At 39.3% G+C, this 16,404-nt stretch overlaps 1 protein-coding gene across 1 annotated transcript in view; it reads right to left on the bottom strand.

Moving 5' to 3' along the window:
- Positions 1-16,404, bottom strand: part of mcama (melanoma cell adhesion molecule a) — a 55,028-nt gene that overhangs the window by 16,994 nt on the left and 21,630 nt on the right. Inside the window, exons 2-8 of the mRNA XM_005725476.1 lie at positions 4,916-5,046; positions 3,926-4,151; positions 3,743-3,813; positions 3,516-3,603; positions 2,781-2,960; positions 1,568-1,695; positions 39-183 (exon numbers count right to left, since the gene is read on the bottom strand). Of these exons, the coding sequence (XP_005725533.1) occupies positions 39-183; positions 1,568-1,695; positions 2,781-2,960; positions 3,516-3,603; positions 3,743-3,813; positions 3,926-4,151; positions 4,916-5,046 (969 nt within the window). The remainder of the gene's footprint in view (positions 1-38; positions 184-1,567; positions 1,696-2,780; positions 2,961-3,515; positions 3,604-3,742; positions 3,814-3,925; positions 4,152-4,915; positions 5,047-16,404) is intronic.

The following is a 16,404-nucleotide window of genomic DNA, read 5'->3' as shown; positions in this document are numbered from 1 at the left end:
GTAAGTATGTATGCCATTCATATCAAGTTGCTCCTTACAATGCACTTTGAGCTCCACTTCTCCTTTGACTTCCATGACGCCATCGCCTTTCAGAGGGTGACATTGGTAGGTGCCGCTATCTTTCCGTGACACTGATGACAGGATCAACACATCCCTACTGCTCTCGAAATTCACATCAGGCTCCTGCAACAAATACTTTCATTTTAATTTTCATCTAAATACATTTTACTTTGGTGTAAAAGCAACAACAGGTAATAATAATTTGCCTTTGACTTCACTGTACCATATTTGGGCTTGATTAAAAAAAAAAAAGATAAATGCCTAATTGAAAATATTATTGGCAGGAAGCAAAAAAGCAGTAATTGACTTTTATCTATCAAAAACAGAATCTGTGGTTGGCAAAGAGTTTCCTCAATCCTCTAGTGAATCAAGTAGTCTTTTGTGTCCTCTTAGAGAACGACCAAAGACAGACTCAAAATTAGTAACTTTAAACATAAATATTTGATGAATTAAAAGCAGATCCTTTCTTGTAACCTGCTATCTTAGACTGACAGTCACTTAGAAAAAGAGTTGATTTTTTTGTCCAACTTTACCAAAATCTTCTGAAGGGACAACAACAAAGTCACCCCCTATTTATGGGTGAGTCCATTAATAATAAGCACATATGGCCAGACAATTACCAAGTGTACGTATGAGAAAGCAAAACTAAAAGGCACATAATGTCTGTTGCGTTATGCATTACAGTGCAAAAACGTTCTGTATACAGCTATGATACAACTGTTAATACATCATGAAAGGTCTTATGGACATTAAAAACTGATGGGGTGAGTTATTAAAACTTTTCAAGATCTGTTTATCTTAAATTCCAGAAATTGGCTAGAGTCAAGAGCACAAATTTTTGCTTCACCTTTTTAAATACTAGTATGATCAGGACAGTGCAGAAAGGATCTTGTAACAAAAGAGTGGTCTATTATTCATTCATTTTTACAGTTCTGTTTATCATTCAATGGATGTTCCACACTTCAAACGGCTTGACCGACATCATGTTTTTACCATCTTCTCTGAGTTTTTAGCTGTTACTGTGTGAATAAATCATGTAACCTCAATGATGGCTTAACAAAATGGAGAACTTTTCTTTATTTTCTCAGAAAAAAATCTTTTCCAATTACTCTTATGTGCCCAAGTCAACTACCGCGAATAAAAAACCCTGACAGCCAAGTTAAGAAAAGTTGACAAAAGTGGACAATACAAAAACTCAGCTCACTGCCACTTCAACTTTTCTTAATTCGGCTGAGCTGAGGTTTTTCATTGTCTATACGTACAATGAGTGCGTGTCTGACATGGGAATGAGTCCTACCCATGAGCCCTGTCATTGTGGCCTCTGGTCTCAGACCCCAGCCTGGACCTGCAGGGTCAGAGCTGACAGAGTCTTCATAGACCTTGCACACTCATGTCTACATGGGTCCCTGTGAGCTATGCATATCAAAAACATTCCCTACATGTCTCTTGTGTGTCACCCATTCTCTCTCTGGGACTTGCAGGATGAGAAAAGGCCGTCCATTCTTACTTCTACTTTGTTGAAAATGAAGTGCGGTGGGGGGTTGCCATCACCCTGGCAACGCAGCTCCACAGTATCCCCCTCTTTGACCAAGCCCTGGGGCGACTCCTTCCAAAGCTCCACCATGGTGGTGGGGTCTGTACGCACACACAAAATCAAATTAAGCAGGCTTATTCAGCAAGCTGTTAAAGTCACTTTATAACGCCATTTCCATATTGCTGACAGCACAGACTGCATTTGGCTCTGCCTGCCAATGAAGGAAAGAGGAGATACTGAGGCTGTTAAAATTCTTATAGGTGACGGAAATTGAAATGAAGTTTGTTTTGATATTTATTTTTAGTGAAACAAGGTCATTTTATGAGTTGAGGACATTTTTAAAAAGTTGGGGCCGAAAGAAGAAACTACTGTACTACTACTGTAAACACCATCTTAGGATGAGTATGGACAGATGCTGTGAAAGACAAGTGACTTATTTTGGGATTTGTGTGATATTGTCTCTGTTTTGATGGCTTTTGTTTTTCATTCTTACAGAATAAACTAAACCAGCATGGTTAAAAATGGTGAGCAATAATAGCTGTAGCTTCAAAAACACCTTTTTGTACATTTCGATACAACAAGCATAAACGTTAACAAGTAATCACCGCAGCTCCTTTGATGTGTGTCTTATGAATATTCCACCGACTGTGAGCAAGTTCAAACGAATTAGCATCTATTACAGTAAAATGAAACACAAGCAGCTTCCTTTGAGGATGAAGCCAGTTACCCAAATACAAAACAAAGGAAAAGGATTTCATATATATCCAAGGTGTTAATATTTCTGTTACGTTATGCTCTGTTATGACACTACATATAAAAAAGTGATAATCAATTAACAACAAATGCTATAAAACAGACCAGAATGTTAGCTACAGTTCAGCTCATGATACATCACAACTCACAGGTTAATGTGATGTTTGAATACTAGAAATAAGGTTGTGAAATCTCTTTTAACAAATTATCCTGTACATAAACAAATTCCCACAAACCCAGTTAACCTGGATAAACTAAAAGTTTATAAATAAACTTGATGAAAGACTAATAAAGTCATAAAGAAATAATTGCTTGACGTTATTGCTTCTAAAGATGGTTCTATAAGCTACTGAATCTTGGGTTATATATTTACTTAGTACACTTATTTTCTTAAGTTTACATGACAATATAAAAACCCTGAGTGTTAACTCACAGTGGACAGTGATGTTGACGCTTGGGGACTCGAATTTCCTGATACCGTCCGGGACAAAGAAGCTGACTTCACAGGAGAAACGGGCATCCTTGTCCTCCTTTTCCACCTTGTATTCCAGAGTGCTCTGGACGCTGTAGAGGTCATTGGACATCCGAGAGCTCAGGATCACTATGTTTACACCTGGAAATTGGACAAGACTAAATGTGAACATGCATCGACCAACACCATTATGTAATTTAATGGCATTATGCACAATGCAGCATCATGCAATCAGCTAATCTGAACAAAGTGCACATATTTTGCTCCTGTTTGAGTCCTTGTTCATGGGAACAGTTACAGAGTTACACTAGGCTAATATTGTGTTCCCATACTAACATGATCACAAGGTAAAAACACATACATTTAACATGTAGTGGTTAACATTGTTACAACTTCAATCCAGCTTTTAGTATAGCTTGCAGGCAGTTTTTCCTCTAGTGCTGGACATTGTCAAAGGCAGCCTACATAGAGAAATATTTACTGAAGGTGATGGATGTACTGATCCAGTATGACAGCATTCTTTTAGATAACTACACGTATGCAATTTATCATTTCCTAGCTGGTATGTGCAAAAAGGATTTTCTGTTATAGTCCTGTGGGGTGTGTTTGAGAAAACTATAATAAAACAGGAGAAAAGTGAATTTTAAACAAAGGGAGATTTATTTCTTATTTGATCCATCTGCAGTTTGTACTCACGTCCTGATTCGTTCATCAGTGGCTCGCCGTCCCTGTACCAGGTGATGTTAGGTTTAGGGAAGCCGTTTCGTGTCTCACATGATGCAACCTGGGTTAAAGGTCACATAGAGAAATCTTTGCTATCTTTAACTTGGTAATTTATTTGTTTTAGTGACTTTCAGATGCCTCCTTCACATTGCCATCTCAAAGAATATTTATTTGTCAGCATCTAAAATTGAATGGCTCACCTTAGATGGTGTGTCTTTAGTGACAGATATTCCAGTAGTGACACTCTCAATCTCTGGAACATCTGGAGGAGCTGAATAAGAAACAAAAAACAATTGTAGTGGTTTATAATAAATAAAGATAGAGCTCAGTGACATTCTAAATGTTCCTTTAGATCGATTAGCTTGTTTTCTGTGCTTTCTTACCAAATACTCTGAGGTGTGTCTTGCGCACCCCGCTCCCAGCAGCCAGCCCATTAACATGGCAGTAGAATTCCCTCTCGTCAGACAGTCTGACGTCCTGGATTGAGAGTCGAGTTCCTTTCTCGTCAGTAACCACGTTAATGCGGTCGGTGTAATCTGTGCCGCTATCAATCAGTTTTTGATTGGCATCAGCGTAATAGAGCCGTGACCGCGAGCCACCACGTTCAGCCTAGTAGAGAAGGACATACAGTAAGAACGTGGCATATTTAAAGTTCAATCACTCTTTTTCAGTCAACTCAGTTTTTCCTACACAGAAAAACAGTGGGCAATGGGCTATTCCCTGGCTTTTATTTTTGAAAGTTTAGCTGTTGCTAAACAGCTATTCCTACTGACTGGCTCATGTCCCTCTGAGCTAGAAAATCATAACAAGCACTGGCATCCGAAACAAAACGTCCAAAATGGCCAAGTTGGAGTTCATCCTCGCCCCCAACCAGCCGTGGCAGATGGTTGCAGCTCCCTGAACCTGGTTCTGCCTGTTTAAAAGCAAGTTTTTCCTTCCCACTGTCACCAAGTTCTTGCTCATAAGGAGTCTGATCACTGGGTTTTCTTAATTTACCTTAATTTAACTTACCTCAAGTTCCTTGAGCCAACCTTTGCTGTGTTTTGAATTGAATAGAACTCACTTAAGAAGCTTGGATTTTTTTTTTAAACTGCACATTTGAACCCTATTTACATAAGAAACCCTGCTATGTGAACAGATCTGCATGAATCAAAATAAATCTAAAATGAATGAGAGCCTCAAAGACTTAGGATTGCATGTTACTTCACAAATAGAGCACTTTAAGAAATCTCTGGAAATGACACAAAAGTTTGATGTTGCAACAAAAAAATGGAGCTCAGGGCTCCCTAATGGTGAGGTAATTGCTTGACTTTAAGACTTCATATAACAGCAGTTGATAGTTTCAGATAGTCTGAGCATCAATTTTCACTCACCACAAACCACTGAATCAAAAATCCGGGTTTGCTGTCACTGTTCGTAGAAGTGTACTGGCAAAGGATCTCAGCCATGTCACCGATGTACACATCCACAGTCTCATTCATAGACAGCTCTACCTTGGCCAACACTGAAAAAGACAGAAATACATGCGCATAAATCAACTTTATGCTTCCTGTAAGCACTACATGGTTATCAAACATTATTCAGGAATCGTGTAAATCCAGAGAGCATTGTCCAGTGAAATTGGATGTATTCATCCTTACCAAACTTTAATTCTTAAAATATGTTTTACTTCTTAAAGCATTGCTCCTGACAGATGATTGACTGTCTTCTCAAGCCAAACTGAAGCTAGGCTGCCCTGTTAGCACAACAAAGAAGAAAAGGCTTCCTGTCCACATGGCATAATTTTAATCTCCCTTCTGCCTGACTGACTGTAACAAAAAAACCCACAAAAACATCTTGGCCAGAAATGTAGTTCCCTAGGCGCCGTTGGGAGAATGCAGGCAAGAAAAAGACTAGCCAGTTTGACACTGTGCTGTTGATTCAGAGAGCCAAGAGCTTTTTCAGCCATGTTGGACTTGGCTGCTGTTCCAGAGGGGCCCACTCACACAGTGATGAAAAAACAGAAGGATGGCACAATAACGTGTATTTTCTCTGCTTAATCTTGTTTGGAGTTACTTTGCAAAATGACACAAGATACCCCCACCTTCTTACACTGTCAGGCGTCACCATGCGATAACCATTACAGTAACTTGTATATTTTCATTCACAAGTCAAGCAATCACAGGATAGAACAGATAGAACTTGTATGAACAGTTGCACTTGTGTACCCAGACAGCAAATACCAACCTCTCTTTCACACTGATTTAGCTTAAGTCAACTTTTGTATTGAGCAGATATCTGCAGAAATAGCCGAGCTGTTGGGTGTGCCATCATCCACCGCAATTTCTTTAGCCACAGCAACACAATCTTGATTCGTAATCTGCCCTACTTCCAGATACTCCTCTGACTTTGTGTACTTCCACAAAATGAATATCAAGTTAAAGATTTGCTGTTTTTACCCACTGAATGCGAGGTCAGCCAAATTTAAATCAAGCTAGTTTGTAGAGTTTTACGGGCCGATTCCCAGAGCAGTTTCAACACATCTTATAAGATTTATTTAGTCCAGGGAATTATTCATGGATATTCCTTTAAGTCTATTAACAATTACTACATACAGATGGGGGGAAACAAATTGCATCGCAATGTTTTTTTTACCAATGGCTTCTAAAACGAAAATAAAAATAATGAGTCAGAGCTACACCATGGTGCCCTCAAGTATGTTTTCAGCGTTGGTTGAAACCGATCAAGCATGAAAGGAGCATTAAGAGTCCAGTTGCCACCCTGCTGCCCCCATTCTGCCGGCTGCTCCCCATCACCATCTTGTCAAGCCCCCCTTCCTCGGCACCAATCATTTTCGCAACTCATTTTTTTCTTTCGGTCCCTCCCTCCTCTGCGTGGGGCTATGCTCAGCCAACCATTCCTTTAAGACAACGGGCGAACTATTGTTCCCCCACCTGGGTGGACCAAATCCCCCCCTTGCACACATAAATAAAAATCCCACACACCAGTCAGCCAAAAAGTGTTATTTTCATCCAAAGCAAAGGTTAGCAACAGTTCATCATGTACTGAGTACTGAATACATTGTTTACTGTGACAAAGATTTGAGACTTTGAGGCTTTGAGACAAGAAACAGATTACGGGCACTGAAGAGCAAAATATGTCACAGAAGTCAGTGTAAAAAATGTTGCGTCTCTTTGGGGCCATGCTGCTAACTTTTCAGCTAATCCGATTAGCAGTGGGGGGATTTAGCTTCGCAAGCCAACCTGGGACCAGTCTTATCTGTTCCTGTTGTGACTTTATACAGCATGGACTAAAGGACAAGCACACATGACCCATGATCTATGGAGCCTGACAACCGAAATTGCTGCCTGTGGGTGTGAATGCGCATACATTTGTGGCAGTCTGCTGTCTGTGTCTGGATGATATAGAGCTAATTAATTCAGGAAAAAAAAACACTACTCCAGAATATTTGGATGTGTTGACAGCATGAGGGCTCTGAGTGGACCTTAACTGAGTGGCCTGTCAAGAGGACAATATAGGAGGACTGGAAGACAGACCAGTTACAACGCAAAATTATAAAATAAAACATTAAATATTAAATATAATCCATTATTCAGTCAATTTCCCATAATGACAGCAGTAAAGCAAATGAAACCACCATGCTAGAAACAAGGAACCAGGCGTGGTTGAAACATGAAGCCAAACAAACCAAGTGACTAAAACGGCACTTTCTCAAATGATCATAGTTCAGGCTTGAACTGAAAGAAGAGTTCATCTAAGGAAGCGCTGACTGAGATATTTTGGATTATTTCTGATACCAATGTTTAAAATAACAATTTAGTTTATTCAAATGAATTGAATTTTACTTATTTAGCAACAACAGTCACCTCAAGGTGCCTAAGGTAAAGAGCCTACAATAATACAGAGAAAATTCACATTTCTAATACTAATATTTATTTGTTTAGCAATAAGTTTTCAGTATAAAAACTTAGTTTTCCTCTTTTGTTTAAATATCACTAAGAATATTGTCTGAACATGTGGCTGTTTTAGTTTTCAAAACCTGTTCTCCAATGTCTTTGCATTCAAAGACCAAAAACAATCACAGTTGTTCTCTGCAGACATGTTGGTGTCCTCCAGGAAAACTACCAGAGACTGTAGCAATCTGCGAGCAACACTAAGTTTTGGTGCCGCACCTTTTTGTGACCAATTACATCAACCACTCGCCAACCAGTCGGGGAATACACGTCACTGTTTCATGTAAATGCCTTCAATACAAGTGTCTATGTAGCGTGTAGATGAAGACAATTAAGATTCTTAATTAACATCTCAAATGATAAAGGCTGATGTGTGAAGTATGCACAAATTTATTAACTGCCTTGATACAATATTACCCAGACTAGGGATGTTTAGTCCGTTCTGTTGATCCAGTCTGGAATTGAATTTGTTAGAAAGTTTCAGTGGATTGCTCTCAATGTTCAGCTCAGTGATTCCTTCACATTCATTTAAGAAATTGCTTTACTTATTCTCTTATATATCTTGGCATCCAGAAGCTGAATTAGCATTGAACTGTATACAGATGTTTATGATTCCCACTAAACTGAGCACAGTGAGGTTCAAACTCTGATGTCCTCTTTGGGATAAATAGCAATTTTCATTTTGTGCTACAATGATCCCCGACAGTCCTAATGTATTTATACAGACTTGTGACTATTTTTAATAAGATATAGGAAAAGAAAGAGCACTGGAGAGAATGGGCTGAGGTGGCTGAGATGGTTTGGACATCTGCAGAGGAGGGATAATGGACACAGGACGTTGACTGTCAAGCTGCCAGGCAGGAGGAAAAGAGGAATAACATAGAAAAGATTCACAGATGCAGTGAAGTAGGACATTCAGAGGGCTGGTGTGACAAAGGAGGATGCTAGGGATAAGGTGACATGAGAGAAGTAGGGGAAGACTGGAAAAGTAAGAGAATCCACAGACGAAACCATTTTGTCTGATTTCTGGGTAAGACTCACATGCTCTCACAATACTAATAAGACAATAATACACATTATAAGGGGATAGTTCCAGGATAGCATCTGTGTACAGTCACTCATTATGCACGTCGGACAATACTCAGACAGTATCCTCACATGCTAACTAAGTAAACTGCCATTACTGCAATCTCCATCCCATTAAGGCTGCAAGCTTAGGCCTTTAGCAGATCTGCAGCTCTGCTGCCGATAAGAGTCCAAATCAACTCTGACATCACAAATCTGTAATCCTGCACATGCCTGGTGACCCGTGAAATAGGACTGAGTGCCTATTAGAACAGGATTTTACTGAATGAAAATCAAATTGGTTAAGATATATTTTGGAATATTTAGATATAGTTAAATCAGCACATTTAATGTTATTTATTTAAGCTACTTCAGAGAAAATGTATGAGAAGATTAGCCTTTCAAAATTTCAGAGACCTGGAAACGCCCAGAATAAAAGCTGTACGCGGGGACTGAGTGTCCCCTCGGAGAGTGAAGGGTGTAAAAAGCTAGCATGTAAGTGTGGATGACAGGGTGGAGGATTTCTCAATATGCAACCCTGGTTTGGTGCTGAACACCTGCGGGACACTGTGTACCGCCTGACATCAAAGAGCACACACACACACACATAGTGAAAGCATACAGTGAAGAAGAGCGCTCCTTGTCCTCCCAATGTGGCTGTTCTTTCAGAAGCAGCATCTGGCACAAATCTCCCAGCAGCCCCTTTCCCGTTGGTGCAGCAACTGTCACCCATGCTCTATTCTTTCACACAGACAGATAAGGAAGTGCTGCAAATCTCCTCAAAGCCACCTCTTTATGCATGTGTGATCTCTCCTTTCATGCAGTAAAGCATATCGCAGCTTCAGGTCAAGACCTCAAACAGTCCTCCATGATCAATGCCGAGGTGAACTCTCTCAGATTCACGACAGTGCACCCTTTAAACTTGGTTGCAAAGCATTTTTAAACTATGTGACCAATTTGCTTTGCACATCTTTTGCAGTTCTTTGACTGTGAAGGATTCTCAACTTCAAATGTTGCATATTAACTTTAATCTTATATGATAGCACTGCAAAAAACCCCAAAAACATTTACAAGTCCAATGGGATCAGCCTTATGGAGGTTTCTGCACTAAATGAAGGTGACTGATTGTTTTCTGTCAGAACAATACTTACCTATACCGCAAGTTAGAAAAAAAAAAACTGGTTAAAAGATACATTCTCACTAATGATGTGTCTGCATGTCATCAACGTGCCGAGTTATTGTTTTTGTCATTTGCTTACTAGACTTTTACATCTCCTGACCATGTTCCTTGGTCTGTGAGTGAGTTGAAAGTGGCAGGCTGCCACAGAAACATTACTTATTTGAGATTAAAACTATTTAAATGTCAGCTTTGCTGCACTGGTTTTGAATGTACTTTGGCAAAGCTTCCTACACACCAGGTCTCTCTTTGTTTTTTATTATTTTCTTTATCACTACCTCAGCCAAAAAGGTTGCGAGTCGGTTCAAGTATGTCTGACTGTCCGTCTGTTTGGCTGGCAAATGGGGCTTAGCCCAACTAAACATTTTTCAGTTCATTTAAATCAACATTTGGATCCAGGAATTTTTTGGAAGGATTCTTTAACCCTGAGGTAAAGGGTAAAAACTTGTCACAATGTATTTTCACAAATATATATAAATTTTCAATAAGAACATCTGAGAGACATTGTTTTAATATTCTCATGATGGTCCTTGCAAACATCCAGATATCCTGCAGGATTTGGGGGCTTAGTTCATGCATGATTATGGGATAAAATTTCAGCCATGGTAGAGGTATGCATGACTGCTCTTGTTTAACTCTTATCCACCTTACCACTCAAACCTCTGCTCACATACCTGGAGATGGCTTACAGACACATACTGGGAATGTTTCTCATCTTTTCTCAACTGTTTCACCACATCTTCCAATCACCAACAAACACAGTGCCATTTTTGGCTTTTCAGGAATTACTAATCATTCCCGCTGGTTAGTAACTTCTTCAGCAGCTGCATACATTTTTAATCATCACACCCGGTGGGTGAAACTTCATTAAAGAAGCAACATGAATGTTTTATTTATGCTTGTATCTGATGTTCAGCACTGAGTGCCGCTTGTTCCTCGGTATCTACTATCCATCAATAGATCCCCTACAGAGCTGCTGGGCTCTGGCACGCAGGCTGCTCCACAGCCACAGGATGGATAATTAAAGGTCAATAGGCTAAACACTGTATCAACATTATGGGGGGTTCCTTTTACTATGAGAGAGAACAAAAACATCTGGAAAATAAGCCTATGGTAAGTCGTTTTGCTAAAAACAAAAACAAAATTAGACATATGTTGCGTAGGGGTGGAAACTACAAAGCCACCAGCTAAAAACATGGAAATACAACCAATATATTACACAGTCATTCCTCTCACCAAACACTGGTTTAATCCAGTGTAACAATTGGATATATGATTTTATAGTTCCTAAATGTTAGTAACAGTAACTGAAGTCAGACTGGGAACAAGAGCAAATGCAGCTCAGCAATCCAGAAATACCCCTGACCACAATGTTGCTACTGCTATTTGGTTTTCTCTTTAAACATAAATATAAATTCAAGAATAAATGGCGTGGTTTCCCTCTACTAAATGGATAGGTTGGATAAAATATTAACCACAAGTTCAAAGAAGGTTCTGACCTATAATGACATGTTTAAAAATCCTTTCCATTAATTAATTTAGTTTTCAAAAGCAGGTCATGCGATCCTGCTCTGTGAAAGGTAGGCAAAAATGATTTCTGAGGTAGACAGAATCTGGAAATGACAGCGATTCCTTCTTCATCTCATATTAACGTGTGTGAAAGACGAGACATTAAGGTAAAAGGGGCCAAATATGAGGCTTTGGCTGTTATCCTAACACTATAAATAGGAGACCTTCTTTCCAATCAAACCTCTGACGACAGCACACTGACTTGCTGCTCTACTCCAACAAAGGCCTTCTTATCCCAGCCCCTGTGGTCATCATCACAGTGCTGAATATCCTTGAAAGCTACAAACTAGGTGCCAACTAAATCAGCTTTTCCTCAACCGCACAGCAGAAAGGCCTGGGATGAATTAAGGTCCCCAGGAGCCAAGAGCTCTGCTAACTTTGAATTCAAAAAGTTATTATAGAACAAAAGCAGCAATATAATCTATATTTTTTGGCACTTTTGGCTTTACTTCATCGTTGGCAGAGTATTTACAAACAGAAAACATGCAGATGTTGTATGTTATGACATGAAACAAGAGTAACTGGCTTGAATAAAACTCATTATATTTTACATTTCAATCAACAGGACATTAGCAGGATTTCTGCAGTCCTGTTTTCTTTGAGTGTGATGTGTTTTCAGGAAGTTTATTGCTACAAGATTTATATCCCTTCTTCGGGATCTTCCAAGCTGATTATATGTTATTCTTTCAATACCAATGCAATTATGTTATTTCTTCAGAAATCAAACTCACTAGTGTAAACCTACGTTATCCACCACAATCGTGTTTTTTTTGCACATTTTGCACACTCAACATTTAGCTGCTGGTTTTAATCTCTCTGAGGATACAGGTCCTATCTCTTATCGTCAAACAGACTAAGGCTTAAAGATGTTCAACATCAATGGATTCTAATCACTAAAGTCTCTCTTTTCTGCTAACCTCAAAATTGGCGACCTTTTTCTTTAAAAGTTAAGTAGATGGTATAAAAAAATCAAACCAACTAACATACACTCTCATTGGAGCACTGTAACCAAGAAAGCCCCCCCCGAAAAAAAACAAAACAAAAAACCACATAAAGAGGAATGATTAATTCCAACTACATAATCATGTATGCAAACAGGTCAAATCTATTTAGTGAGATGTTCTCTGATACAGCCACACACTGATTTGTCAGCCAAGTTTTCACAGAAAAAACAAAACGTACACATTTATCTTTAATGGTGATTACATGCGATGTGACACACCAAGTTGCTCACATAAACACATATTTCTGTGCTTATGAGCTTCCATGTGTTTGAACTTTTGTGGATTGTTTTGTGCATCTGTGTCTGTTTTTATGTGTGTATTAGTATTCAGGCAGGCCTGTGCTACAACAAAGGCCTAATTGTGCTTTCGCTCTCCTTTTATCCCATCACCCAGACATGAGGGGAGCTGTCGGGCAGGCGTGCCACACCCAATTCACCGGGATCAAAATGCTGAACCCCAGCCCCCTCAAATCCCATGCTGAGAACCCTAATGCTCTCAAAGAGAATATCATAGTGATCACAGGTGCACTGCTGTGTTAATGAGGAGAAAAGGCTACTCCCTGTGCCCAGGCCAGTCGTACCCTCCAACATTCACAAAAGCATAATCCAAAACCAATGCTGTTTTGGTATTATTAAAAAATAATCTTAATTCTCATAGCACACTCCCATCAAGAAAATATCTGTAGCCAGCAGTCCAACAACCACGCCCAATTTCACTGCCGACAGGGCAGTTTGAGAATTAGCCACAATCTCTTCAGAAAATCTGGTTTCAGTTTTCACAAATCATCATATTTGCCACTGAACTAACCATTAATGGGAAAACTGAGAGAACCGCTAATCAGATATAGATATAAGCCAAATAATTTGACATAAATAAATGGAAAAGGGAGACAACAAAGGAACATTTTGTGGAAGAATGGTGTTCAACACCAATTTAAAACACCAATTTTTTGCAAATAGACTGAAATGAGTGGTCCAACACTTAATTTAACACAGGGTTGATTGTGGGGAGTTTAATACATGTTTTCATTTAAAGTTTTCAGTAAATACAGTTGTAGTCAGAAGCTTACATACACTCATCATGGGTAACTTTTTGACTGTACAGGATACATCTTTAATGCCTAAAAACAAAAATTGGATGCACACATTTGAATCATTTTGGATTTTCTCTAACCCATATGGGGTCAAGAGTATAAATACTAGCTCGAATATATACATACACACTCACTAATACTTGGGTAAATGTTCCTTAGCAAGTTGCACCTTAATACATTTGGTAGCCATCAAGAGGTTCTAGCATAATTCCAGCTGAATATTTGACCAGTCTTGGCAAAGTCAAATTTAGGTTGATATAGGCTTGGGGTCGGGCTACGTTCACACTGCAGGCGAAAGCGCATCAAATCCGATTTTTTTGACCCTATGCGACCCATATCCGATCATGGTCTGACAGTGTGAACAGCACAAATCGGATATTTCTAAATCTGATCTGGGTCACTTTCGTATGTGGTACTGAATCCTGTCACGGTTCTGGGTCATTTTGACCCAGCTTTTTCATTTTTTTATATTTTGGTATATTTCTATAGTATTGATTATTATTCTAGATTAAGTTCAGTGTCTGTCTGCCTCCTTGTAAATTGTTTCTTGTTTCCTGTTTTACTTTGGAGGTTCGTGTCTGGTGTCAGTGTGTTCGGTTTAGGTTTCCCGTCTCGTCAGCTGTGATTTCTCCCAAGTGTGTTCCCCTCCTGTCTCTCATCCCTTGATTACTGCCGTGTGTATATTAGCCCTGTGTTTCCTTTGTTCTCTGTCGCGTCGTTAATGTCTGCTCACCCTCAGTCTATGCTCTGTGTTTCGGTCCTTGTTTATCTGCCTGTTAGTTTATATTTTCCCAGTGTAGTTAGTCCGCTGCTCATCTGCAACCTGCAAATAAAGCTGTTTACTTTGAGTTCAACTTCGCCTCACTGAATCCTGCATTTTGGGTCCTTCCTCCTTGCCTGCCGGTACACAGCCATGACAAATCCAATACATATCTGATGTTTTAGAAAGCGACTGCTGTTTGAATGGTCATGTCACATTAAATCCGTCTTTTACGCCACTGACACAAGACAGACACCAATTATCAGCGCTGGACAAGACATCGCGAACGCTTCCTGGCCATCCAGTGTAGATGTTAGTGAAACTGTTGGGAAGACAACGTTGGGGAAACGTGAAGATTTTATTTATACTGCATAATCTGCTGATTCTGACAGAAATCTGCAACTATCCTTTGAAGCACCGCTCCTCTCTAAAACAGCAATAAGGATAATTATTAGGTTATTTACTGTCATGATCCTGGGTCTTTTGACCCAGCGTTTTAAGTTTGAGTTTATTTTGTTCATTAGGTTATCTAAGTTCATTTGTTTATTAGATTCCCCTTGTGTTTCCAACCCCTGTTAAGTCTCCCTTGTCTTTCATGTGCGCTTCATGTCTGTGTTTCTTATGTTGTCATATTTGCGTTTCATTATGTTTCCCATTTTATTTTGAAAGAGGTCCTGTCTTCCTGCATTTTGTTTTACTCTTCCCCTGTGGCGTTGTTATGTTCATGTTGTGTCTACTGTGCCTTTCTGTTCCATGTTTCAGGTCCCTATGTTCTGTCTCCCCAGTCTGTTAAGTTTACATGTCTTGAGTTCCGTCAGTGTGTTTCCTGTTTTACTTTCACAGTCTGTCCTCTGTTAATGTTTCTAGTTTTGCTTCCCTTGTCTCGTCCTGCCTAATTACTCCCAGCTGTGCTCTCCTCCTGTGGCTCATTCCCCCTCGTTATCTCAGTGTATTTAAGCCCCATGTTTCTCTTTGTCAGTGTTGCGTCCTCCCTCATAGCTGTGTGATTTTTCCCTGTGGCTCCTTGTGCTTTAGTTTTCCCAGTTTAGTTTTGTATTGTTTTTTGTGTCCCACTCCACGCCAGCAATAGAGCTGTGTTTTTTTGAGTTTACTTTTTGTCTCTAAGAGTTTGCGTTTGGGTCCTACTCTTGCCTGCACACAGCCGTATTGTGACAATTTACATTATTATGTAAATTGTGGCGTTGCGTTGCGTGTGACGTCTTCTTTTGCGCACTTGGGCCACTTTGAGGGTTCACACAGGAGCACGTTTGCTGTTGCATTTTATTTGTAGCGTGAACAAGCAGACAAAAAAATCGGAATTGAGCATTAACACCTGCAGTGTGAACGTAGCCTTAATGTCATCTCTGATGTGTATTTGGGATAATTATCCTCTTTCAGAACCCAACTATATCTAGTTTTCTTAAAGCTGTTGATTTGAATTTGGAGGTAGTCCTCATTCCATTCACGTTCCGCAATGTACCAGTACCACTGACAGTAAAACAATCCCACAGCATGATGCTACCACCACCATGGCTGAGCTGGTACAGCGTTCTTAGGTTTAAAACATCACCTTTATCGTATCGTAGTGAAATATCAATCTTATATATTTAATCTCTGTAATATTCAGGATATTTATAATTGAGCTATTTGTATATACATTAGAGCTATTTCTTTCTTATATTTTGTAACTTTTGTAATATATTGTATTATTGAATTTAGTTCACATTGTTACTGCTCTTATTGTTTTGGAGCAACTGTGGCCACATAATTTCCTTAGGGATTAATAAAGTATTCTGATTCTGAAGATCCTCAACACCACTGGTTGAAACGTAGCTCAAACCATGACAGAGCCTCTACTGTGTTTTACAGAAAGTTGCTTGCCCTCATGTTTACACCTCTGTCCTGTCCTCCTCCCTATATATTGAAGACGATTTCAACCAAAAACTTCAACTGAAATTCAATTTGTCATGAGCACGAGTAAACCTAAATGTTAAATGGACATACTTAACGTTTCACTTTCATTAAACCTATTATCTGAATATACACATCACATGTTAAGTAAATACAAAAATCTAGCTGGTTCAAGTAGTTTCTTATCCACATTTCTCTCTTTTTTTTTGCTTTAAATTGTAACTAATAGACTTTTAAAATAATCAGATTTCTAACAGTAACTGCCATCTTGCTTTTACACCATGGCCAATAATACAAAGAACAAGAGATAGCTTGCAGAAGCATTGTTTT

This window comes from Pundamilia nyererei, unplaced genomic scaffold (genome assembly GCF_000239375.1).
Source record: "Pundamilia nyererei isolate P.nyererei 1_Seehausen unplaced genomic scaffold, PunNye1.0 scaffold00015, whole genome shotgun sequence".
In the NCBI taxonomy this organism is placed as follows: domain Eukaryota; kingdom Metazoa; phylum Chordata; class Actinopteri; order Cichliformes; family Cichlidae; genus Pundamilia; species Pundamilia nyererei.
Note: the sequence above shows the minus strand (reverse complement) of the source record. Positions and strands in the feature narration are given on the sequence as shown.